Below are 25646 nucleotides of genomic sequence, written 5' to 3'. Positions count from 1 at the left end.
CTCAGTGGGTTAAGGATCTGGCGTTGCCGTGAGCTGTGGTATAGATTGCAGACGTGGCTCGGTTCCCACATTGCTGTGGCTCTGGCGAAGGCCAGCGGCTACAGCTCTGATTAGACCCTAGCCTGGGAACTTCCATGTGCCACAGGAGCGGCCCTAGAAAAGGCAAAAAGGCAAAAAAAAAAAAAAAAGCTGGCTGGGAATCAGAACTCCTGGGTTTCAAGTTCCCTCTGTTGGTTGCTGCCTTCCCCTACTGTTCCAGTTCTCCAACTGGAAGGGTGGAAGCCCAGTAAGATTATCTCAAGGTTTGCTTTTCTTCCCTTCTCTGGGATTTGGCTCTCCACTGTCCTCTCAGACAGAAAGACATTGAGCACTTCTTGGAGATGAGCAGGAACAAGTTCATCGGATTCACTCTGGGGCAGTAAGTGACTGGATAGTCAGAACTGGCTTGCAGTGTGGTTCTTAGGGGACCAGAGGAGTGGGTGGCTTGGAATGAGAGATGTTGCCTGGCTGTGGTGATTACGACCCAGAGCCATGGGCCACTTCCAGTGACTGCTTTGAGTTTTTGCCATGGAATTTTTTCCTTCCAGTTTCCTAGAACTTTTATGTTCTGAGCTAGATGTAGAACCTTGAACAATAAGTCATTTCCCTCTTATGCCTCAGTTCCCTCATCAGAATGTTGTTAGATGGTCCCCATAAGCCCTTCTTGATGGGCCAGAGTTCTGTGAAGCAGTGATGGTCAGAACAGATTCAGTGTCTCCCCATTTCCCCAGCCTCACGAGTCCTTTCACTGGCTGCTACAAAACTGAGAAGCCGCCATTACTGCTGTTTCACTGTCCAAAGTGTTGTTGGGCAACATGCCCTTTTAAATAGGATCCTGCTCCTAGAGGTGGGTCCCCAAAAGACTACACAAAAATCCTAATTTTCAGGGACACATCTCTGTACCATTGTTCTTTTTTGTGTCCTCAAGCAGTGATGGGTGACCAGGAAGCTTGCAGAGAAAGCTCCAGAGTACCAGATGTTGAAAGTGATGTAGTCCATGTGACTCCAGGGGGTATCGGGAGTTCTCTGTACTTTTGACCCTTATGGTCTGGCATGTCTTACATTTCACAGGGACACAGATACCTTGGTTGGATTACCCAGGCCCATCCATGAGAGTGTGAAGACCCTCAAACAGGTGACCAGGGTGGGCTCTCAGTCTTCAGAGATAGGGAGCGACCAAGGCAAGTGGGATGACTCGGCTCCTGGGCCCTGGGTGGGGCTCCTCCACCAGACATGTTCTGAACCTATTCTTCTGTATTTCCTCTGTAGGCATTTTGGCTGAAGAGGTTAAAATCAAGTGTCTCCCTACTTATGCAGTGTCCTGCATTCAAATAGATGAAAAAGTTCTCCTTTCTTCCTCTTTCCTTTGCCCTCCTCCCACTCCTCATTTCCTCTCCTCTCACTTTGTTCCTTAGAGACTCACTAACTTCCACAGGCCCAAGACTGAGTAGCAGTTTACTCCAAAGTGTGTGAAAGCACAAGTAAGAGTAAACATTCCTTCCACAGACCTTGAGCCCTACCCCCTCCCATTATCACTCTGTGCACACATGCACTCATACACCTGCACACACATACACGCACATGCAGCAAAACTCTCAGGGCAGTGGTCCAGTGGTAAGGGCCTTCATGTCCGCTTGCACTTTGGTTGAAGTTAAAATGCTAAGGTATGGATTTCCCGTTGTGGTGCAGCAGAAACGAATCCGACTAGGAACCATGAGGTTGCCGGTTTGATCCCTGGCCTCGCTCAGTGGGTTAAGGATCTGGCGTTGCTGTGAGCTGTGGTGTAGGTCGCAGACGCGGCTCAGATCTGGCGTTGCTGTGGCTGTGGTGTAGGCCGGTGGCTACAGCTCCGATTAGATCCCTAGCCTGGGAACCTCTACATGCCATGGGTGCGGCCCTAAAAGGACAAAAGACAAAAGTCAAGAGACAAAAAAAAAAAAAAAATGCTAAGGTATTTGCTGCTCTTCAACCAATGTGGAAACGTGGAATAAACAAATACTGAATACAAAGCACTTTACTGGTGTTCATGCTGCAAAGGTGAGTAAGACTCCTGCCTTCAAAGAGTCCATGGTCTATGGGGGGTGACAGACCCATAAACAGGACATTTCCTATTTGAGGTGACAGACCCATAAGCAGGACATTTCCTTGTCATTGAGGAAGTTAAGCGAGAGGCTGGTACACATGTGATCGAGGCCCTTATTGATGTCTTCTCTTCCGCAGCACAAGTATATCTCCATCGCAGATGTTCAGATCAAGAATGAGGAGGAGCTGGAGAAGTGCCCCATGTCTTTGGTGAGTCAGGGGGCGCTGCACAGGAGGAAATCTGTCTGCGGTGCTGTCATGGACTAAGTGTATGCTGTTGGACTCTTAACTCAGGCTGGGCAAAGCAAAGTCTCTACTTTCACAATATGTTAAACTTGGGAAAAGGGGTAATAAATAATTAAGGAGACAGGAAGACTTTCAGAGAAGGATAGATATGGCAAAGAAAATTTAAGTAAGATGACATATAACGTAGTAGACTACTTTAGATTGGCGGTGGGGGTGTGTAGACTTCTGAGAGGGTGACGGCTAACCAAGATCCGAGTTATAGGAGGAGCTAGCCGTGAGAACATGAGAGGAAAGAACACTCCAGGCAGAAGGGACAGCCTCAGTAACAAGGTGACAGCAAGCTCAGAGTCTTAGATGGTGAATGAAGGCTGGTGTGGCTGAAGTGCAGGGAGAAGGAGGAGGGTTTGGGGCCTGGGATTCAGAGAGATGGCCTGGGGCCACTTTACACAGGATGTGTAAGAAAAGATAGAGAGCTCAAGGTCAAGTACAAAGGTGAGCCTTTGGAGATTTTAAACAGGGAGTGACATGATCTGATTTATTTTTAAAAATATGATTGGGAGTTCCCATCATGGTGCAGCGGAAACATATCTGACTAGGAACCATGAGGTTTCGGGTTCCATCCCTGGCCTTGCTCAGTGGGTTGAGGATCCGGCATTGTCGTGAGCTGTGGTGTAGGTCACAAACGCAGCTCAGATCTGGCATTGCTGTGGCTGCGGCGTAGGCCAGCAGCTGTAGCTCTGATTTGACTCAGCCTGGAAACCTCCATATGCCATGCGTGCAGCCCTAAAAAGACAAAAAGACCAAAAAAAAAAAAAAAGAAAAAGAAAAAGAAAAGAAAAGAAAAAAAGATTGGCTGTTTGTAAAAGCTGGGCTAGGAAACAGTGGAAGCAAGGAAGTTAGGAAGCTCTTACAATAGTCAAGGTGAGAGATGACAGTGTTTTAGACCACGTAGTAATTGTGGGGGCAGGGGAAAGTGGATGAATTTGGGTTATATTTTGGAGGTATAGCTGACAAGAGCTGCAGTTCAACTGGATGTGGATAGAGAGACAAAAGGGCAATCAGGAATAAGTACCATTTGTCAAAATGAGTTCTGTTCTATCAATGGTTCTGTTTTGGTTGTAGTAACTTTTAGATACCCATTAGATACCCATGCCAAGCAATTAGATGTAAGGATCTAGAGTTCTAGAGAGGACTGGCTTAGAGAAATAAATTTGGGAACTGGTGACTCATAGACAATGTTAAAAGCCGTAAAGGTGGCTGAGGAGGGAATAGAGATAGAGAAGAGAATGGACCCCAGGACAAAGCCCTGGGGCACACCACTATGTTGAGGGTGGGAGGAGTCAGGAAAGGAGCCAGAAAAGAAAAAGAAAAATAAGGAAATTCAGGAGACTGTGATACCATAAAAATAAGAAAGTCTTTCAGAAGAGTGTGATCAGCTGTGTCAAATGGTGCTGATAAATGGAGCAGGATAAGACCTGAGGTGCCCACTGACTTGGCGACCTGGCGATAACCTTGATAAGAACCACCTCAAGTGGAAGTTCTCTTGCAGCTCAGCAAGTTAAGATCTGGCATTGTCACTGCTGTGGCTCAGGTCACTGCTTTGGTGCGGGTTCGATCCCTGGCTGGGGAACTTGGCACATGCTATGGGCACAGCCAAAAAAAAAAAAAAAAAGAACCTCAAGTGAAGTGGTGGAGCTAGAAGCCTCGTTGGAGTATGGCGAGAATGGAATGTAAAAACAGGAGGGAGACGTGGTCCCCATAGACAAACCACATAGAAGTCTTGTTATGAAAGGGAAGATAGAAATGGGATGGACCTGTAGGAGTGTGGGGTCAAGGGAACATTTTATAGCTAGGCGATACTGGAATATGTTTATGTCCTAAAAAAGGATGATCCAGAAGAAAGGAGATAATTGTAGAACTGAAAAAGCAAGGGTGTGAGATCCAGTGGAGCGTTGGCCTTTGATAGGAGCACAGGCAGTTGATTCTTCATGTCAAGAAGGAAGGTAGAGGAGTTCCCGCTCTGACATAGCGGGTTAAGGATCTGGAGTTGCTTCAACTGTAGCATAGCTTGACGCTGCAGCTTGGACTCAGCCCTTGACCCGGGAACCTCTATATGCTGTGGGCGTGGCCAAAAAAAAGGAAGGTAGATTTGATGTTGAAAAGATGAGGCTGAGCCTGTCTGATTGCTTCTGTTTTGTCCATATAGTGAGAGGCAGGGTCAGTAACTGTTGAGGGGCTGTGGGATGAAGGGATTGTTTGAAGAGAGGGCAGAAGGTATGAAATGGGTCTTTTAGAGAGCAGGATTGCTGGCGTTATTAAGATTTATGTCCATTTAAGCAGGAGTTGAGTTGTGTGGGATAGAAGGGTCTGGTTACTGCTCCCTGCTTCAGCGTCTCATGGCAGTGATCCTTGCTGAGTAATAGCAGGATCTGGGGGGAGGAAAGACTGCCTTGGCCAAAGATGACAGTGGCCTGGGTAGCTTCTGGAGCACCAGAGGCCCTGTCTCCCCTCTGATAAGGGTGAGATGGGGTCATTAAAGGACAGAGTTGCATATGAGGGGGCTGGTCAGAAAGGAGGAAGGGATGTTGTAGGGGGTAATGGAGAAGGAAAGAAAAATCGTTTCCAGCTAAAATCTTCCCTGCTAATACGCCTTCCTCCCTCACCACGCCGTGGGTTACCCAATGCCCCTCTGACCCTCTCTATTGAGTCACATACTTCTCCTTCCTGGCTTCGGAGCATCCCAGAGCTCTCAGAGGGCCTCACATTGACACTGTAGAAGGTGCCTCTGTGTGGTGTTGGTTCCAGTGTGGCCTGAGTCGAGCCCCTCTATGTCTAGCAAAGCAGTGGTCCGAGCCGACTCCTCAGTGGATGTTCTGACTCCTGATCTAGCAAGTGACATAGAAAGAATTCTGGATTGGTTCCATATAGTGGAAAAACCAAAATCATAAATTCTCAGGGCTGGAAGAGCCCTCGGAGGTCATCTAGGCCAGCCCACTGATCCTCTGAAGAGGAAATTAAGTCTTAGAGAGGGAAAGCAGCATACCCAAGGTCAATGAATCATTAACACAGCTAGGATGGGAACCCAGATCTGACTCCCAGCTCCCAGAAACATTAAGTTTTGGTCAAGTGGGAAATGGCCTGCACAAACTGTGTGTTTCTTACCATAGGGGGAAGAGGTGGTACCAGAGACGCCGTGTGAAATCCTCTACCAGGGCATGCTGTATAGCCTCCCCCAGTACATGGTAAGGAGATGACCAGGCCAGAGCTGCCTTAACTGCCCTAACAGAGAGCCATTTCAAGCTGAGCCATCTGTCATTGGAGCTTGTTTCCTGAACCTTCACCCTTTAGGCAAGGCATTCTCTAACACATTAGAATTTTGAGCTTTCCTCAGGGCTTCTCTCAGAGGTAGGAGGACTCGGCTATACTCCCAAGTCCTTTCGGAGGGGTGGAGGATGAGGTGGGATCAGTGCTGGATGCATCGGGGGGGGGGCTTCTCCTAAATAAGTGCCCTTAGTCCTCTCAGGGCGACTGTGGTCTCTCATGTGCTAGGTGGCTTCAGACTGTGATGGTAAGGATGCCGGTGGTCTGAAGCAGAAGAAGGAAAAGGGAGGAGGAGTGAGATCTTGCTGATACTTCCCACCTCTTTTCTAGGCACTGCCCCTCTTGCTCTGCTCCTTCTATCCTCTTTGGGTTTTGGGTGGAGTGGGGGGTTCCTTGTTAGGGCCGCACCCACAGCCTATGGAAGTTCCCAGGCTCGGGGTTGAATCAGAGCTGCAGCTGAGGCCTACACCACAGCCACAGCAACACAGGATCCGAGCCACATCTGCAATTCGTACCACAGCTTGTGGAAACGCCAGATCCTTAACCAACTGAGCGAGGCCAGGGATTGAACCCACATCCTCACAGACAACATCAGGTCCTTAACCTACTGAGCCACAATGGGAACTCCTCTTTCCATCCTCTTTGGAAAGAAAAGACTCGAAGCAGAACAATCCACAAGCTCTCTTCTGGCTCCTCAGCCTCACAAGCAGGCCTATCAGGACTGGGTACCTATTTGTCCTCTGGAGGCTGGGGTCATTGAGGGAAGAACTTAGAAGAAGGCCTCTCCCCTAGGAGAGTTGCAAAAGAATAGCTTTGTTAAATGGGATGCACAGGGATGGATTTCCTCATTTTCTTCTTCCCAGATTGCTCTACTTAAGATTCTGCTGGCGGCAGCCCCCACCTCCAAGGCTAAGACTGACTCTATCAATATCCTGGCAGATGTCCTGCCTGAGGAGATGCCGTGAGTGCTTCAACCGGGGCAGCTGCTAAATCCTAGCTGTCTTGTCTGCAGGGTCTCACCTTGTTTACACTTACAGGGATTATCTCCAAAAAGACCTCTTCTCTGCCACTAGTAGCCTCTTTCCACTGCAGCGCTCTCTGCTGTGCTCTTTTTAACTCACAATTTAGAGTCTGGAGGGTAACATCAGTGCCATTGACTGACTACACAGGTATGTGGGTGGACATTGCCAAGCAATGAGCTTGCCAAAGAATGGAGAGAAACAGAGAGATCAGAGCACCTTTTCCAGACAGACTCCTAAGTGGGAACTCCGGAGGTTTCCCCAGCACAGTTCAGGTTTCTCAGCTTCTGGCTCCCTTGCGTATATTGTATCTGACCCAAATACCTGGGTCCTCGTAGGCCTCTCTGTGAGGCCACCCTCTGCACTGACCCTTCCTCCCTCCATTGTAGCATCACTGTTCTCCAGAGCATGAAGTTGGGCATTGATGTGAACAGGCACAAGGAGATCATCGTAAAGAGTATCTCTGCCCTGCTCCTGCTCCTCCTCAAACACTTCAAACTGAACCATATCTACCAGGTGAGCAGCTAGGAGCGCTTCTCCTCTGGTCTCAGGTGTCCTCCAGGTCCTGCCTCCCAAAGGAAGAACAAGAGGGCCTTTGTAGTCCAGCTGAGCATCTTTAAGACTTTTCTTTGTCTCAGGGAATCCAGATACTTGTTGCACAGGCTTGAAGTGGGATGTGGGGAATTGTCCTAGAAAGGTGTAAATCTCTGTGTCCTTGGAACATTATCTAAGGGTTGTAAGTAGGAATCCCTAGCCTCTTGGGAATATACCCAGCCAGCTTTGATGCCATGGAAGAGTCAAGCATGCACCAAAGGCGGGGGTGGGGGGTATGTCGAGTATATTTTCCCGTTAGTGAAGCACTTTTGTAACTCTGAGATGTAATTCTGTAAAATGCACAGTTCTGGCTCTTAAGGGTTTTGAAGTTTTGTGAAGGATATGGATATATAAATAGCCAGTTATGGAGTGATAAGTGCAGTGATTCAGGTAATCATTGGCTGCTATGGAAACACCTAATCCAGCCTGAGATGGAGAAGAGGTGACTTCTAACCCAAGCCCTAAAGAAACAGACATTAGCCAGGATACCAAAGTCACCAGGGAAGGAGGACAGCAAGCATTTCAAGCAGAAAAGCTAATTTGTGAAAGTCCAGAAGGGAGAGAGTAAACTCCCTTTAGAAACTGATTAAATGTTGCTGGAGTTCTGCCTGGGCTGGAGAGAGATAGGGAGGTCTGGTGATTCCCGAAGCTGGAGAAGACAGCAGGGAGCAGAGCATAATACATGTGCTAGGGAGCTCCTGTCATGGCTTGGCGGTTGTTGAACCTGACTGGCATCCATGAGGACATGGGTTAGATCCCTGGCCTCTCTCTGTGGGTTAAGGATCCTGTGTTGCTGTGAGCTGTGGTGTAGGTCGCAGATGCAGCTCGGATCCCACATTGCTGTGGCTGTGGTGTAGGATGGCAGCTGTAGCTCTGATTAGACCCCTAGCCTGGGAACCTCCATATGCCACAAGTGTGGCCCTGAAAGACAAAAACAAAAACAAACAAAAAAAAAACAACAAAAAAGAACATGTGCTAGCACATAATTATTGCACACTTACAATGTGCTCAGCCCTCTGTTAAGTTCATGAGGATCTCAAGTAATTCTCCACTCCCTATGAGGTGGGTCTTATTTGATCCACTAAGGCTAAAAAAGTTAAGAACCTGCTTCCCCATGAAGGCATTGTTTGCCATGCTGAGTTTGGACTTGGTGCTATGGGTGTTGCCAAGATATGGGAGAACATGGGGGCAGTGAATGGATGTTCTCTGTGGTGAGACGTGGAGAGGAGAAGGAGGCTTCTCATTCCTGCACAGAGGCTTTGCCCCATTTTCCTCCCAAGAAGTCAGGACCAGGCTTGTTGGTAGAAGAGCAGGTCCTCAGAGTGCAGGGAAGGCCCTGCAGGGTCTGCGTCCATGGAGGGTTTGACTGTACGACCAGGGCATTTCTCCACTTCAGTATGTTCAGAGACATCTTTGGGTGCGTTAGGGAACCCTGAATACTCACAATTCTCCTGCCAGTGTTCGCTGAGCAGCATCAGGGCTGGAAAGAATAGGGATGGAGGAGATAGATTTCCTAGTAGAAAGAACAGGGAACTGTGGATATGGATTTCTGTCTGCTTCTCTTGGTGGGCAGTGTGTGGATGACCAGATGGACAGATGGATGGCTTGATGGGCCTTGCCAGTATGTGTCAGTGACTCCTGACAAGGCTACAGACATGTCTCAAACTGAAAAATGTTTCCCATCACTTGTTAGTAGGTATGTATTGGCTCCTCCATCTGAGGCTTTGGAAAATACCCTGGACCACTTGCCAGGGAAAATATTTGAGCAGAAGAGAGAAATGGGCAAGATAAAATGACTCCCCACCTCTAACCACACATCTAGGCAGGGGGCAGTTTAGCTTGCTACCATGCCTATTTCTTAATGATCAGGAAGAGCTAAGGGATTTAAATTTACACCACTGTAACTTTCTGCTTTTTCAGTCCAGTTTCTGTACTGTCCCAGGAGTCTAGGTTCTGGATCTGAAGACAAACTGTTACCTGATGCTCCTCAGTGTATCATGGGTAAATCATGGTGACACAACTCCCTGACACTGCCCCAGCAGGTCTTCCTGGGTGCAAACCTGATCCAGATTCAAGAGAGCAAAATGGAGCCCTATGTTCTGCTGTTTAGCCCATCAAAGAGATCTTGGCCTTATTCTCAGTGCAGTATCTGTTGACTGAAGGACTCTTGTTGATTGATTCATTCAAATACTGATAGTCTTAAGTATGGAGCTAATACAGTGAACTAGACTTTTGCTGGAACCTGCATACCAGTGGTTCATTTGGTTACTGTGTGATGTATCCATCCTGAGTGAGTGATGCTAGCAGTTGCCAGGACTAGGTTGCCAGGACTAGGCTGCACCTGTTCCTTCTTTATCAATCACTGTTGAAACACTATGAGCCAGAGCTTTGGTATGGAAGACAACTCCCTCGGGGAGCCTTCCTTTCCTGTAGAGCTTAGGAACAAATCTCACAGTAATTCTTCTTATTTATCTGGAGTGGGATTTTCTTTCTGGCTTGTTTATGTTTTATGCTTTAGGTCAGGCCCTTGCAATGTACACACTGTAGGATGTACACACGTCCCTTTCTGTGTAGGATGAGCTGGCTGAAGACGGTTCTCCCCATTTCCCAGGCAGGAAGGCTGATAACACAAGATGACAGTGAATATTCTCAGGAATGGATAATAGAATTGTACTTGCATCTTTTTTTTTTTTCATACAGACCCTCTATTCTCCCCCAAATAAGCATCCTTTCTGCTTTGATCTTTTAATTCAGTTTGAATATGTATCACAACATTTGGTATTTGCTAACTGCATTCCATTGATCCTGAAATTCTTCAATCAAAATATCTTGTCCTACATCACTGCCAAAAACAGGTAAGGACTCTGGACAGGTTTATTTCAAAAGGCTATTTGGGATGGTTGAGAAATTACATTGCGTCTGAGCCACCTTTCAGTTCTCCTGGTGTCCCGGGAGAACTTAAAGCTGTCACTGTCAAATTTAACTTCCTTGAAGTATTAGCTGGTGGGGTGTATGGTTTGGCCTCTTCACAAAGACATTTGTATTTTAATAGTTCTGAAATCCTAAAATGCCACAACTCAAAGAAATGAAACTGCAGCAATGAATTTCAGCCCTGTGGCAGAAGGATCCAGAAAACTGTTTTTTATGAAGGAGGCTACCTGTCCGGCCAACCGTGATTTCTAGTATAAATCATAAGTTGGGTCAATTATACTTCTTTTTAAAGTGTTATACAGAATTTGTAACCAAAGGTAGATAATAGACTATAGATAGATCAATTTCTAGTTTAAAAAAATACAGTATTTTCACATCCATTATTTCATTTAATCTCCTCAGTGCTAAGAGGTATCAAAAGTTTTATTCCCATTTCACTAATTAGGAAAATTCAGGGAGGTTAATTGACTGACTTTAGGATAACATGCTGGTGAGATCCCTAAAGTAAGCAGCAGAGTTCTGGGTCAAAACACAAATTGTTTTTTTGTTTTTGTTTTTTGTGTTTTTTTTGGCTATTTCAGGGCCACACCTGTGGCAAATGGAGGTTCCCAGCCTACAGAGGTCAAACTGGAGCTGTACCCACCAGCCTGCACCACAGCCACAGCAACTTGGGATCTGAGCTCTGTCTGTGATCTACACCACAGCACGGCAACACCAGATCCTTAACCCACAGAGCAAGGCCACGACTCGAACCTGCATCCCCATGGATGCTAGTCAGGTTCGGTAACTGCTGAGCCACGAAGGGCACTCCAAAAATTGCTTTCTGATCACAATTGCTGTGGATTGCTCCAGCCAAGTGGGGACTTGGGAGGTTAAGAGTAGATGCTTCGTCCTCGGTTTGCTACTTCCTTAAGAACTAGAAGCATGTTAATCAGTAGAGTTGACCAGAAGTGCTTTATCGGAGGCAAAGTTCCTAAAATAGAAGAAGGCTGACCTGATACTGGAGGTGACTGCAGAGGGGCTAGGAGATGTTGCCACACCAGTCTGTCAGCACTGCCTGAAACCCCATCCTGGAGAGGCAGCCTACTTGTATGTAGTTTAAAACACACAGAATCTGAAGTCACAAGTCCTAGATCTGCTACTTGCTAGATGTGTAATCTCGAGTGTAAGACACTTTGCTTCTCTGAGCCACAGTATTTTTGTCTTTAAAATGAGAATTTAAAAAATTTTTTAAATAAAATAATATTCTGGCTATATCATAGACTTTTATAAGCATTAGTTAAGATAAACATATTTGAGAGTGCTTTACTTTTTCTGTTTAGGGGAAGCATTGGAGAATGGGTATTTTTCTAACTACAGAGGCTTGTACACTCACTTAAAAATGGCACTTGATAAGTGCTCATGGGGTTACCCAGGAAAATGAAAGTGGAGGTCCGGCTGGGTAAGGGCTGCAGCTTCATGAAGGCACCTGTGTGTATCAGTCAACCCTCTTAAGTAGCCAAAACCAACTGGATGTGGCTCACACGGATTGGGAATTTGTCAAGAGAAAATGGGCAGTACGTTATCCTGAGGAACCTAGGACAAAGATGCTGCTCTGGGCCTCAGGGTTGGTCTGTAGCATAGGGAGCCCAGGAAGCCCTCCACCTCCATCCAGGGCCACTAAGCCTCTGTACCTGCACTCCAGTTTTTCCTTTCTCACTGATAAACAGTTTTATCTGCCTCTCAGGCCACTTGGCAAAACATGCCCACATGAGCTAAACATATTCCTGTGCCACTTCAGAACTTGAATTTGCTCTCAATCCCCCTTCCACATTCCCAGGGATAGAGGTCCATCTTTGGATCCGTCAGCTGTGGCTGGGGAGTGGGGTTCAGGAGCTAAATGCCTCCCTGCACCATGGGCCTCGAAGCAGGGGTCAGACAATCCAGTAGGCATCCATCAGGTTCAGGTTGGAGTTGAAAGAGCAGTAGTGCCAGACTACACCATTTGCCAAGATTGATCTGGATGCAGTGGTCCTCTGTGTATCATCTGCAAGCTTTACTGTTGCATGATCCCAAGAAACTTGAGCACCCACAGGTCGTTGTTGCACAGTTTCCTCATGGCTCCTAAAATCTAGATATGCCAGAAACTTGTAACTTTATGCCCCCTAAGGCTAGAATTCAGTACACTGAGATTGGAACAATTCATTTTTTTTTTTTTTTTTTTTTTGTCTTTTGTTGTTGTTGTTGTTGTTGTTGCTATTTCTTGGGCCGCTCCCTCGGCATTATTGTTGTTGTTGTTGCTATTTCTTGGGCCGCTCCCGCGGCATATGGAGGTTCCCAGGCTAGGGGTCGAATCGGAGCTGTAGCCACCGGCCTACGCCAAAGCCACAGCAACGCGGGATCCGAGCCGCGTCTGCAACCTACACCACAGCTCACGGCAACGCCGGATCGTCAACCCGCTGAGCAAGGGCAGGGACCGAACCCGCAACCTCATGGTTCCTAGTCGGATTCGTTAACCACTGCGCCACGACGGGAACTCCCGAAACAATTCATTTTTGATTTCCCACCCTCATTTCCTGATCACCAGTACCTACTTTGCCATGGGGCTTTGTCAGTGGGAGGTGGGTGGATGAGTAAATAAGCCAGCCAAGAATGTTTGTCCTAATGGAGCAGAACTGAACTGGCAACCTTGGGAGAATCCAACAGAGTGAAATAAGATGATGAGCAACATTATAGGTAGATCCACTGCCCTCTCCTCTCCTGCCTTTGTGGGTTTCTTGGCTTATTTCTAGCCAAATAAATTGTTGCCTTCTGCTTGGATAGAAGTTTTGACTTTCAAAATGTAGAGACAGGTTCATATTCCTCTTTATAAAAATCTCCACTTTGCTAACATCATTTATCCATTTCCAACTACTCTAGTTCAGATGGATTGCTGTTTAAAACTTCATGGAATGTCGGAACCAGAAGGCTCACTAGAGATTAGCTAGTCTAAATTCTGCATTGTGCCAGTGAGTAAGGGAGAAGAGGAAAGAGAGAGAGAGAGCTGTCATTTTGAGTGACTGTGTCCCTGTCATCATGCAGTACTTATTTCCCCTTCTGACTCATGCCTGCACCCCTGGGTTTACCACAGAGTCTCCAGCCCTCTTTTAGTCCCTCACTGCCTATTTTGGGGGGCAGATGCTATTACCATTCTTGAGCTACTAGACTGGCCTTGCTGCAGGAAGCTGCCTCTGTCTCAAGTTTCCTCTAGGAGTGGCTTCGCCGAACATTTCCCAGACCTGCTGGCTTTCAGAAACATCTGGTAAGAGCCACAGGAGAGGTCTTTGTTTCATCCTCATAGCCATAGGTTATTTGTTGTGAAGTGGGATAAGTTTGGGCAGCATCTCTGGGAAAGCAGTTATATTCACACATACACATAAGCATACTCTTAAATACAGAAACACAAATGCACACAAGCTTATGTATTTCATTGAAGAAGGGAGGAGAAAGGTGGCCATACAGAGGTCTTTCGGCTTTCTCTTGCCTCTGCCATATGGGGGCCAGCCTGAAAGAACTCTGTTGGTTTCTCTCATGGCCATGAGGAGGAGATTGGATCTGGCGTTGCTGGCATCAGAACCCTCAGTTTGAGCTAAAGTCACTAAGCAATCTGGGAAATAGATGGGGCCTGCCGAGGAGAAATAACTCCTGCCCTTTCTCATATAGCCATTTCCTGCCATTGCCATTTACCTAAAAGCTGTCCTTATCTCTGCATCTTGCAGCATCTCGGTCCTGGATTACCCTTGCTGTACCATCCAGGATTTGCCAGAGCTTACTACAGAGAGTCTGGTAAGCAGATGGGGATTTGGTAGCCTTTGAAATTGCCAGGTGGCAGAGGTTGGCATTTGTTCTTCCTTTTCTTCTCTAGCCCCCTAATGCCCTGGTTTGGGAGTCTCAGATCAATAAAGGCACCTTGGCAAGAGCACAGAGGTAGGAGGGGTTTAGAGCTGCCGACCCAGTTGAGAAAGATTTGGAAAAGCTGAGCACAGCGTTTTGTAGGGAAAAGCGTCAGTGCAAAACACTGAGGAGAGAGAATTTAGAAAGATAATGGGAGTCAAGTTGAATGTGAACATCCGTGCTGAATGGCCGGAGACTCTTTTCTGTTCTAGCCTAAAACAATTATCTGTCTTCTTTTTGCTGTGCTTCAGCCTATTCTCATTTCCATATAGGTTATACAACCCAGGAGTGTGTACTTCAGAAAATATTTGTCTTTGTCTCTCTGAGGCAAAAGTCGATTTGGCCCCAGAAGGATGACCCAGAAAGCTCCTCATGCTGGAAAGAGCTTTAGGCAAATCAGAAAAGTCCCTCAGAGTTATTCTGAATCCTGTGAAACTGGCTGATCAACAGCATGTTGAAGATCAACTTAGCTATTACCTCAGCCCATAGCCTCACCCCATTGCACTGTGATTGTCTATCTGTATTTGTTTCCCCATTTGACAGAAAACTCCTTGAAGGAAGAGACAGTACCATCTTCATCTTTATATCCCCAGAGTCTAGCACCATGTTCAGTACATGGAAGGAGTTCAATAAATGATCGGATGGCAGTGCCTGTGTGTTCCCCAACCCCTTGTCCCCCAGTTTAATACCTGCAAAGTGTCACATCAGAAAAGTATATTGCGCAAAAGTAGAATGGTGGTAACTTCTGGGGCACAAGTTTTACAGAACTGTAGGATTCTTGGCTGGAGGGGACCTGAGTGCCATTTGGCCTACCCCCCTATTTCAAAGATGAGAAACCTAGGGGCCCAGTGGATGAAGTGACTTGTCAGATCCACTCCTCATAGATATCAACCCTGAATTAGAGAAAAACCTGAGTCCTGAGACACCAAGTCTAGCACTTCTTTTAGCACCTGGGCAGAGACTTCCTGTCTGAATTAGATGTGGTCTCAGTAGTCAAGGAAGTTGAGAGCTTCTTAACACTGCAGAGAGAGGTAATAAGTTGTCTAACCTTATTTATGATAGTCAATTTTTAAAGCAACTGTATGAGGTTGGTATTAATGTTTTGTAGATGGAGAAGTTAGGTAGCTGCCAGAACCTTACAGTTGAAAGCAACAGAGCCAAAGTGGAGACCCTCTGCCAATGCGTCCCTGCCATTCAGAGTTGGAATGAGGAATGCACTTTCTCACAGAAACAGTAGTACACAGATAGCATTAAAACTTTTCAGGAATTCCCGTCGTGGCACGGCGGTTAACAAATCCAACTAGGAACCATGAGGTTGTGGGTTCAATCCCTGGCCTCACTCAGTGGATTAAGGATCCCGCATTGCCATGAGCTGTGGTGTAGGTCGTAGATGCAGCTCAGATCTGGCGTGGCTGTGGCTGGCAGCTGTAGCTCCTATTCGACCCCTAGCCTGGGAACCTCCATTTGCTATGGGTCCAGCCCTAAAAAAGCAAAAAAAAAAAGAAGAAGAAACAAAGAAACCCACCCTTTTCAATTAGTAGGGTATTTCAAAACATAAAGTCAGCTTTTATGACCTGAATCTATTTCTTGATACAATGTGTTCTCTTTTCTCAGTCACATAAGTAGAAATTAGCATAAAAAACACTCATGCTAGGTATTCTTGTCCTTTCTGTGAAGCAACAGTGGCACCTGCTGGTTTCATTTGGTAATCAGTTTTTTGTTTTTTTACTTGAACTTTAAAAGAATTCCCTGAGCCCAGTAATGGACTTAACTAGCAAGTTCGCTCCACACAGGCCTTCAACACAGTGGTTTGTTTATCTAATCTGATGGCTTCTGCACTCAGAAAGGACTAGTGTTGGAGTTCCCTGGTGGCTCAGCAGGTTAATAATCCAGTGTTGTCACTGCTGTGTCACAGGTTCCATTCCTGGCCCAGGAACTTCCATGTGCCATGGGCATGAGAAAAAAGAAAAAAATATATTTTGCTGCAGTTAACCATGTATATATTGGTTCATTCAATATATTCATTTGTATATATCATTCATATATATATGTATATATATATACATACACATATACATATTATTTAAAAAAATAAGAACTTTACATGTTTCAATTTACATGGTAAAATTTAAATGTTCACAATATCATTTTATTAAACATTCCTGAGAACATAATTTTTAATAGCTACACATAATATTCCACTACTTTTTTTTTGCCACACCCAAGGCATGTAGACATTCCCAGGCCAGGGATCACCCCTGAACCACAACAGCAATCCAGGTCATTGCAGTGACAATGCCAGATCCTTAACCTGATGTGCCACAAGGAAACCCCCCCCACTACTTAATTTCTTTTTAAAGATTGTTTTCTACTATTATTGGGCATTTATTTCAGTGTTCTTCGTATCCAAAATGAATATACTCGTACCTCATTTCTGATTATTTCCTTAAGATAAATTCCTTGAAGTGGAATTATTTGGCTAAGGTAATCTCGATTCATATTTTTTCAGTTTTCTGAATTTGAACTGAGTTCAACTTCATTTGGCACTCCAACTACACATATAATGGACATGAAATAAAGGCAGAGTTAATGGCATGTTAATTTCTAAAGTGTTCTCATTTTGTCAAAATATTTCTCTCTCCAGTAGGCCATCTTTACTCATGTGCTGAATAGTTTCCTCACCTACCTGACATAGGAAGTCTCACAATTTTCCAAAAGTCTATATTCCAAATTCAACCCACTAAAAAGACATTAAATTTAAATTCCAAACATAAGAGAAGGATGATGAGTATATGATTGTATGGAAGTTAGGTATGGCCTTTGGAAGGAGGTTGCTAAAGAGGCAGTGGGTGTGGCCTTAGCAAGTACTGTAGGAAGCTCAGCCTCCTCTGGGTGGTTGTTTAGAGCAGTGGTATGAGAAGTAGGATGTGCAACACGATGCTTTAGGGGTGGAATATATTAGATCTTCTATGTGTATTAATATCCTTTTTTCTATATTTCTGTGCACTTTATAATATACATCATGTTGCTACAACAATCCGTTTATAATTTATAAATAAACACACATTGTATTTAGGAGTCACTGAGTATCAGAGCTAGAAGTTTCTTAGTGTCTTGCCCAATCTCATCCTCTAGTGGTAAGGCAATAGATGGAGTGGTGAAGTGTTGTCCAAAGCATTGGGTCAGAATTTGCATGACCCAGCCATTTGCAAAGAAATGTTTGGAATATCCTCTTATATCTAGGCAAGTGAAATTATTAAGTTAGTTTTTAAAAGGCAGTTCATTATAAAATTTCTTAAATTTGGATTTGATTTATATCTAGAAAGACCTATAAAAATATGTTCATATCACTTAAATTTATATAACTGATCCTTTCATCTCTTATTAAATTTAATTTTTATAACTTCCTAAATCAGGTAATACAGATAATCCCAGAAGTTTTTTGGGTTTTTTTTTTTTGCCTTTTAGGGCTGCACCTGTGGCATATGGAAGTTCCCAGGCTAGGGGTGGAATTGGAACTGTAGCCACTGACCTACACCACAGCCACCTCGACGCCAGATCCAAGCAGTGTCTGCAACCTACACCACAGCTCATGGCAACTCTGGATCCTTAACCCACTGAGTGAGGCCAGAGATTGAACCCACAACCTCATGGATCCTAGTTGGGTTCGTTAACCCCTGAGCCACGATAGGAATTCCAATCCCAGAAGATTTTTGTTATTTATTTATTTATTTATTTATTTGCTCTTTTTGCCTCTTCTAGTGCCGCACCTGAGGCATATGGAGGTTTCCAGGCTGGGGTCCAATCGGAGCTGTAGCTGCTGGCCTACGCCAGAGCCAAGGCAACGCCAGATCCGAGCTGTTTATGTGACCTACACCACAGCTCATGGCAATGCTGGATCCTTAACCCACTGAGCAAGGCCAGGGATCGAACCTACAACCTCATGGTTCCTAGTTGGATTCGTGAACCGCTGAGTCATGACGGGAACTCTGATTTTTGTTATGTTTTGATTTTGCTTTTCTTTTTTTCTTTTTCTTTCTTTCTTTCTTTTTTTTTTTTTTTTTTTTTTTTTTGTTTAAGGCTGCACCTGCAGCATGTGGAAGTTCACAGGCTAGGGGTCAAACTGGAGCTGCAGCTGCCAGCCTATACCACAGGCAGAGCAACATGGGATCTGAACCGCATCTGCGACCTATACCACAGCTCACAGCAACGCCACATCCTTAACCCACTGAGCCAGGCCAGGGATGGAACCCGCATCTTCATGAATACTCGTCGGGTTTGTAACCCACTAAGTCACAACAGGAACTCCTGTTCATTCCATAATTGATGTGTGTTTGTCTTGGTTACTTCAAATTAACTTGGGAGAGGAGGGAGTAATCTTCCATTTACTAGATAGCAGCTCACTTCTGCACGTCTCCCACACCTTCATTCTCCATTCACATGGTAGACACGAGGAATTTTCAAGAAGTTAGTTTGACCACCATGTGCGCTCATTGATTTGTATAGCTTCTGACACCAGTGTATAGTTACAGTCCCCAAAACCCATAAAGACTCTTATTTTCGTTCCTGAAAGATGTTCCTATGAGCAGATACCTGTTTCTGATCTGACATCCATCTGTTATCACTGGTTGGGTGCTCACAAACTATCAAGAAACATTCAAGAGAACCACCTGGTTTGAATTAACCATGTGCCATTTTTCCTTCCATGCCAGAGAATTAAGCTAAATTGCTTAATGTGCAATTGCTTAAACTGCAACGTGGTTTGATAAAGGAGGGTGGAGACTGATTTTAAAAAAATAAACTGTAATGAATATCAGATCCATCCAATATAGTTTGAAATCTACCAGAATAACTCCTAGCAGTTACAGACATAAGCTTTCCTAAAGCAAAAAGCTATACAAGAAAGCTTGCTTAAATGAAGTTCCTGTGTTCATATATCATCTTTCTCTAGTACTTACTCTAGGTACAGAGTCTTCCAGAATTGGCAGCTGTGTGTTTTCAGATGAAGGATATTACATGCTTTGAAGCCTCGGTGTGTGAGAAACAGGATGGAAAGGAGGTAGCATTTCATATGGAAGGTCTCACCTAAACTGACCAACAGTGACCTCCAGATTTCTGTGGGAATGAAAGCCTTGTAGGTGTTGAGATAATGATGAACATGCCTTATTACAGGAAGCTGGAGACAACAACCAGTTCTGCTGGAGGAATCTCTTTTCCTGCATCAACCTTCTGAGGCTGCTCAATAAACTGACCAAATGGAAGCATTCCAGAACCATGGTGAGTGGAACTTCAGATCACGGTGTCCACCTGACTGAATTTTCTTTATCTTTAGTAAATATGGACTTCCTGCTTTGTCTATAGATAGACACTGAATGCTCTGTAAGATTTAGCACCTCCTAATTCTGGGCACTTATTCTACATGAGATAATTATTAAATGGTCCATTTCTTTTCAGGGAACTTAATATGATCTCTCCTTCAGAGCAGCTCTGGTGGGGAAGTTGGGATTATCTTTTAGATTATAGTACATATCCCAAATGATACAAGCCTAAGATTATTCATTACAGCATTATTTATAATCATGAAAGATTGGAAACAACCTAAATGTTCATTAATATGTGACCAACTGGTTAAATATGGTACATCCTTGTAATGGAATATTAATACAACCATTAAAAAGAATGAAGCAGTTCTATACTGCTATGGAATAGTTTTCAAGAAATATTGTTAAATAAAAATCAAGATACGGAACAATGTGGAAGGATATGTAGTTGCTATCATTTTTGTTAATAAAATAATATATGCGTACACAAAATTATCTCCAGAAGATACGTAGGAAACTGGTAACAATGGAAATGGGATGTGTGGCTGACTAACTTCTTCGGCACTTTGAATATTAGAAATTTTGAATTATGGAATATAAATAGAGTGGATCCTCTCTGTTCTTATGACCAAGCGTAAGTGGAGCTTGGACCACAGATTTCCCAAAACTTACCAGGGTAGTCTGAGGTTAACAAGGTTTGGCTTAATTTGTCTGTGAGGTGGAAATTCCAAGAAACTTTAGACACTTATCTATCTTTCTTCACTCCCACCCTCTTTAAATGGGCAGATGCTGGTAGTGTTTAAATCTGCTCCAATCTTAAAGCGGGCTCTCAAGGTCAAACAGGCCATGCTGCAACTTTATGTCCTGAAGCTGCTCAAAATACAGACCAAGTACCTGGGGCGCCAGTGGAGGAAAAGCAACATGAAAACCATGTCAGCCATTTACCAGAAAGTACGCCACCGCATGAATGATGACTGGGCTTATGGGAATGGTGAGTTTTCTCAGGGCTTTTGCCCAGGGTTTAAACAGAACTAAATAAACATTTGCTACTCTTTTGGTATGAATTGTTACATGTTTTAGATGAGAAAATATGTGATTATATTCAGGTACTGATAAAAAAAAAAACCTTAAAGCACTGCCCCAGATTCTAGCACTTACCTTGTCCTATGTATACTATGAAAATCCACTTTATGGAGTTCCTGCTGTGGCTCAGCCGGTTAAGACGACATAGCATCTGTGAGGATGTAGGTTCTATCCCTGGCCTTGCTCAGGGGGTTAGGATTCTGGCATGTCCACAAGCTGTAGCGTAGGTTGCAGATGCGTCTTGGTTCTGGTATTGCTGTGGCTGTGGTATAGACCACAGCTGCAACTCCAGTTTGACGCCTAGCCTGGGAACTTTCATATGCCACAGTTACAGCCTTAAAAAGAAAAAAATTCATTTTATAAAACAAGTAAATTGAGGGATAATTATCCTTTTCCAAAACATTCCTCTAAGTGACAGGTCTCTTCAAGAGATTTTTAAAACTAAAATAATCTTTTATTATTACAAAGCAATTAGAAAATACAAGTAAGCAAACATTTTAAAATACTATTACATTTATGCCATATTTGTACCACCTAAAGATTGCCACTAAAATCTTATATGTTCTTCCAGATCTTTTCTCTATGTATATGCATACGTTTTATTTAAATGAAAGCAAATTGTGTATGCTATTTTATTTTCTTCTCTTTTTAGTTAACATTATCTTCACCTTTCTACACTTTCATTTTATCTAATAATCAAATCCATGTTCAGAATTCCCTAGCTGCCCCAAAAGTGTTCTTTAAAGCTATTTTTCCCAAGTTATAATCCAACCCAAGACCATAAATTCTATCTGGTTGTTATAGTCTTTGATTTGAATCTCACAGAGTTGTTTTGTTTTGTTTTGTTTCCATAACACTGACATAATTGAAGAACTAGGCCAGTTGTCCTGCATATCATCCACCTTCTAGACCTTCCTGCTTGCTTCTTTGCGGTTTCATTTACCTAATTTCTTTATCTTTGGTATTACTTGTAAGCTGAAAGGTAGATCTGAGGGTTTGATGAATTCAAGGTAAACCTTTTTGGCTATAGTACATTCTAGGTAATGTACTATAATGAACTGCATATTGCTTCACATCAAGAGGCGTTATTGGAGTTCCCGTAGTGGCACAGTGGTTAACGAATCCGACTAGGAACCATGAGGTTGCGGGTTCGGTCCCTGCCCTTGCTCAGTGGGTTAATGATCCGGCGTTGCCGTGAGCTGTGGTGTAGGTTACAGACGTGGCTCGGATCCCGCATTGCTGTGGCTCTGGCGTAGGCCAGTGGCTACAGCTCCGATTAGACCCCTAGCCTGGGAACCTCCATATGCCGCGGGAGCGGCCCAAGAAATAGCAACAATAACAACAACAACAACAACAACAAAAAGACAAAAGACAAAAAAAAAAAAAAAAAAAAAGAGGCGTTATTTACCTGGCTGGCCTACCAAGATATTATAGGCTGGCGAGAGTTGAAAAAATTTATTTTGGAGAGCTTTTTCATTGTATTGACATTTGCTATGATGGGATTTGACCATTATTTGCATATTTGGGTTTAAGAGTTATTGGTTCGGTGAATAATGGATTGTCTTTGCTGGGATCTGTCATGTGCCTGAACTTAGAGGATGCTGCAGTAAAGAGTTTGGAGAGGGGCACAGTCTTTAAGGCATTAGCCTACTGTGGCCCCCCTTTGCCTGGCAAAGCAATAAAGCTATCTTTTTCTTCTTCACCAAAAAAAAAAAAAAAAAAAAAAGAGTTTGGAGAACTGAGGAAGTATATGATTGATGACTAGTAAGCCAGTATGCATCTTCAACTATAAGACATATAAGTGCAATTAATTTAAATTCTTATAGATTCTTAAAAATATAGAAATGTTTTATCCTGCAAATGGCATGTCTGTTGCTTCTGCCATCACGAGCACAAACCCAAACTGCGTTTGTAGAGTGGGGGACACAAGGAAGATAAATAGAAGCAAAGCAGATTGTTTTCTGTTTTTACTTCCATGGTAGCCTTCACCTCATAGTCTTAGTATCAGCTGACATATAGATTTACCATGTGCTGGGGGAGGTTCCAGGGAATCAGGAAAGTGTTCAGACCTTGGTCCATTTTGATTCTCCTCGTTGTGCCTCTTCCTGCCTCTTACCATTCCTTAAAAACTGATGGTTTTTTTTTCAAATAGGAAATTCCCATCCCCAAGGAACGTTCAATAACAGGAACTGAGTTACCATTTTGGAAAATAATACGTATTCCTAACTAGTAAGAAAGTGAAATAATGAAAAGGAAATACCATAAAAACAACTCTACCTCCCTCAGGGCCCTCATTTCCTTCTCAGTGGTCATCACTGTTAACCAGTTTCTAGACTCTTCCAAAGACAGTCTCTGCATATATAAGCATATGTATATGGGCATATGCACATTTTTTAAACCTGAGCAACAGCATATTCTATACTTTGTACATTGCTCTTTACAGAAGAGGAAATTCTGTGCAGTTCCAATATTGGTATCCCATAGACCATGCTCTGTGCTAAGAGAGCAGTGTCCTGAGTTGTATACATCTTTTCTTCCTATCTTCCCAACACAGACATTGATGCCAGACCGTGGGACTTCCAAGCAGAAGAATGCACCTTGAGGGCCAACATTGAGGCTTTTAACAGCCGCCGGTATGACAGACCCCAGGACTCTGAGTTTTCACCTGTGGATAACTGCTTGCAGAGTGTGCTGGGGCAGCGGTTGGATCTTCCTGAGGATTTCCACTATTCATATGAGCTCTGGCTGGAGAGAGAGGTGTTTTCACAGCCCATCTGTTGGGAGGAGCTGCTCCAGAACCACTGACTGAGCTCTTGTCAACAAGTATCTGATAGGGAGTGGTTGGCTCCAATAAATGGTGCTCTGCCTACCCTGCCCATTTAGCCTTTGTTTCAAGCTCTAGGAGCGCTTGTCCAGGGTGGAGCTGGCCCAGCCCAGGACATCTAGTGTAGTTCAGGACTATTCTGGGGGCTTTTAGGCCTGGAGATAGTATAAGGCTGGGATCCTGAGTCATAAAAATTGATCTACTTGCCCTGGAGTCAGTTGGGTGCCCAGTTGCCCATAAAATCTCTTTGCTGGAAAGTCCTGTACAGTTTTTTTTGTGAGACTTCTCCCTGCTTTAGTCTTGCCTAGAACCAGGCTAGGCTTTGCTGGCCCCAGGAGTGTGAATAAGTTTATTATGGCACTTGACCCATGGCCTTCCTTATAGGTAATGGGAAGTGTGGCTCATAAAATTTCTTCTTGCTCACCTGGACTACCAGATGTTTGGCAAACCCAACTTTGAAATTAAGTCTGTATTTAAAATTTTAAATTTTGACACTCACCTCTTTCTGAAATTTTTAGCTCGAAGATGATTTTTAGAGCACCTGCACCTTCTTTGTGAAGGATGATGATTTACTATTACCTAAATACTGCATGTTATAGAAAGGTATATTGTGTAAAGTCTTTTTTCTTTATTCCTTAAGAGATCTGTGTTCGGTGTGAAAATTATTTCCTTGTGTACTCTGTATAGGGCATGGAGTGCTCTGCCACCATCAATATAAAACAGTCAGGCCTCTTCTAAGAACATTTCATGTTTTTCTGAAACTGCTTCAGTCTTAAAATGACTGAGTACATTGCAGAAAATTATCCTTTTCATCCAGCTCATTTTTAAATGACAAGTTAACTACAGGAAGTTTTATTTATTGAGATGGTGTATCCATTTGTGTTCATGATCAATTTATTTTTTAATTGAATAGAACAGCAAGAGCATCACAGCTTATCATTTTTCTTTTTCTTCTATGTTGATTAATGATTTTTTCCCCTTTTTACTGCTAGCAGTTTCAAAGTGTCATGTGGAGATTTAGCAATACTGTTTCTACCTGCAAGTATTACACGTTTCTTTGAAAATATAAGGGTTGATGTACTGACCTCTTTAAACACCTCTCTTTTACAGCGGAATCACATATTTCCTCACTGAAACAAGGTTTTTAGAAAAGTTTCTGATTTGTCAGGATCATTTTGTTTCTCAGCTGTCCTCACAGTTATGCCATCTATATTTTCAAGTGTTTTTACTTTAAATGCCCCTGCCCTGCAACATAGACACTACTGAATCCTTTTTATGATAACACCAGGCCACTGTAATTGGGCCAGGAGGTCTAGTCAAAATCAGCATATTTACTTCATCCGTGGTCAACCAGTGTTTCTTTTGGAAGTCATGATAGAGTTGCTAATGATTTCCGAAGGAACTTTGCCAAAACTCTGATTATAGCTTGGATTTCACCTTTTTGTGCTTTAGGGTAGTAGGATTTCTGCTTTTTTTTTTTTTTTTTTTGAGAGGTCAGAAAGAATGTAAGTATGTAATGGATAAAACTGAAAATCTGTAAATTTTGCTTGAATAGGACAGCAGTCCTCATTGCAATTAAAATAATTTACTGAGTATATCATTACTGAACCCTATTAATTTGTGATTTTAATGTGATTTAAGTGAAAAGACAACCTTTACCTAAAGGAAAGAATAATTATCAATCTATTTATTTTGAGTTAAGTAGTATGGAGTATCTGTGTCCAGAACAGATGTTAAAAATATGCACATGAATGCTTTCTGAATCAGAGATGTATGCTAAGCTTTAACATTTCTTACTTTTTTAATAAATATTTTCTAAGGGAAGATTAATTCTCAGTGTACATGGAAAAACTGATGCACCAAGGATAAGTGTTTAGTTTCAAATTATATCATTTTACCACTGATTTGCTGGGACTAGCATTCAGGTACTGATAGCCAGCCCCATAGATTTCAGTAACTGGCTTGATGTTCCCAATTTGAGAATGTATGTGTGTGGTTAGGAGTAAATTTAGCCTCCAATAGTGATTACTGTTACAACATAGAAGAACATTATTTGAGTGATTTATAATGAAGATTTTTATTTGTGAATATTTCAGTAAAGTTTGTGTTGATTGTTGATAATACTGTTTATCTACTGAAGCACTTTAATAAAAAGAGAATTGAACTGAAGTTAGAAGTTTGGTATTTAACTTCTTCAACATAGGAGAATCTTAAAGACATTAGATCTAGAAAGGAAGGATATAATTAAAGGGATGACTATATAAAATCTTATAT

General features: G+C 43.4%; 1 protein-coding gene across 4 annotated transcripts in view; it reads left to right on the top strand.

The window, feature by feature from the left end:
- STRIP2 (striatin interacting protein 2) overlaps positions 1-25541 on the top strand; it is a 46625-nt gene extending 21084 nt beyond the window's left edge. For all 4 annotated transcript variants that reach the window (XM_003134694.6, XM_021078826.1, XM_013990816.2 and 1 more), the window contains 11 exons: positions 353-418; positions 1111-1174; positions 2260-2331; positions 5535-5609; positions 6552-6649; positions 7097-7223; positions 10056-10156; positions 13970-14036; positions 19317-19421; positions 20252-20456; positions 23103-25541. In XM_003134694.6, the coding sequence (XP_003134742.3) occupies positions 353-418; positions 1111-1174; positions 2260-2331; positions 5535-5609; positions 6552-6649; positions 7097-7223; positions 10056-10156; positions 13970-14036; positions 19317-19421; positions 20252-20456; positions 23103-23353 (1231 nt within the window). In that variant the 3' untranslated portion in view covers positions 23354-25541. The remainder of the gene's footprint in view (positions 1-352; positions 419-1110; positions 1175-2259; positions 2332-5534; positions 5610-6551; positions 6650-7096; positions 7224-10055; positions 10157-13969; positions 14037-19316; positions 19422-20251; positions 20457-23102) is intronic.

The sequence above is a fragment of the Sus scrofa genome, chromosome 18 (genome assembly GCF_000003025.6).
Source record: "Sus scrofa isolate TJ Tabasco breed Duroc chromosome 18, Sscrofa11.1, whole genome shotgun sequence".
NCBI classification, from domain to species: domain Eukaryota; kingdom Metazoa; phylum Chordata; class Mammalia; order Artiodactyla; family Suidae; genus Sus; species Sus scrofa.
This window is presented reverse-complemented; position numbering and strand designations above follow the sequence as displayed.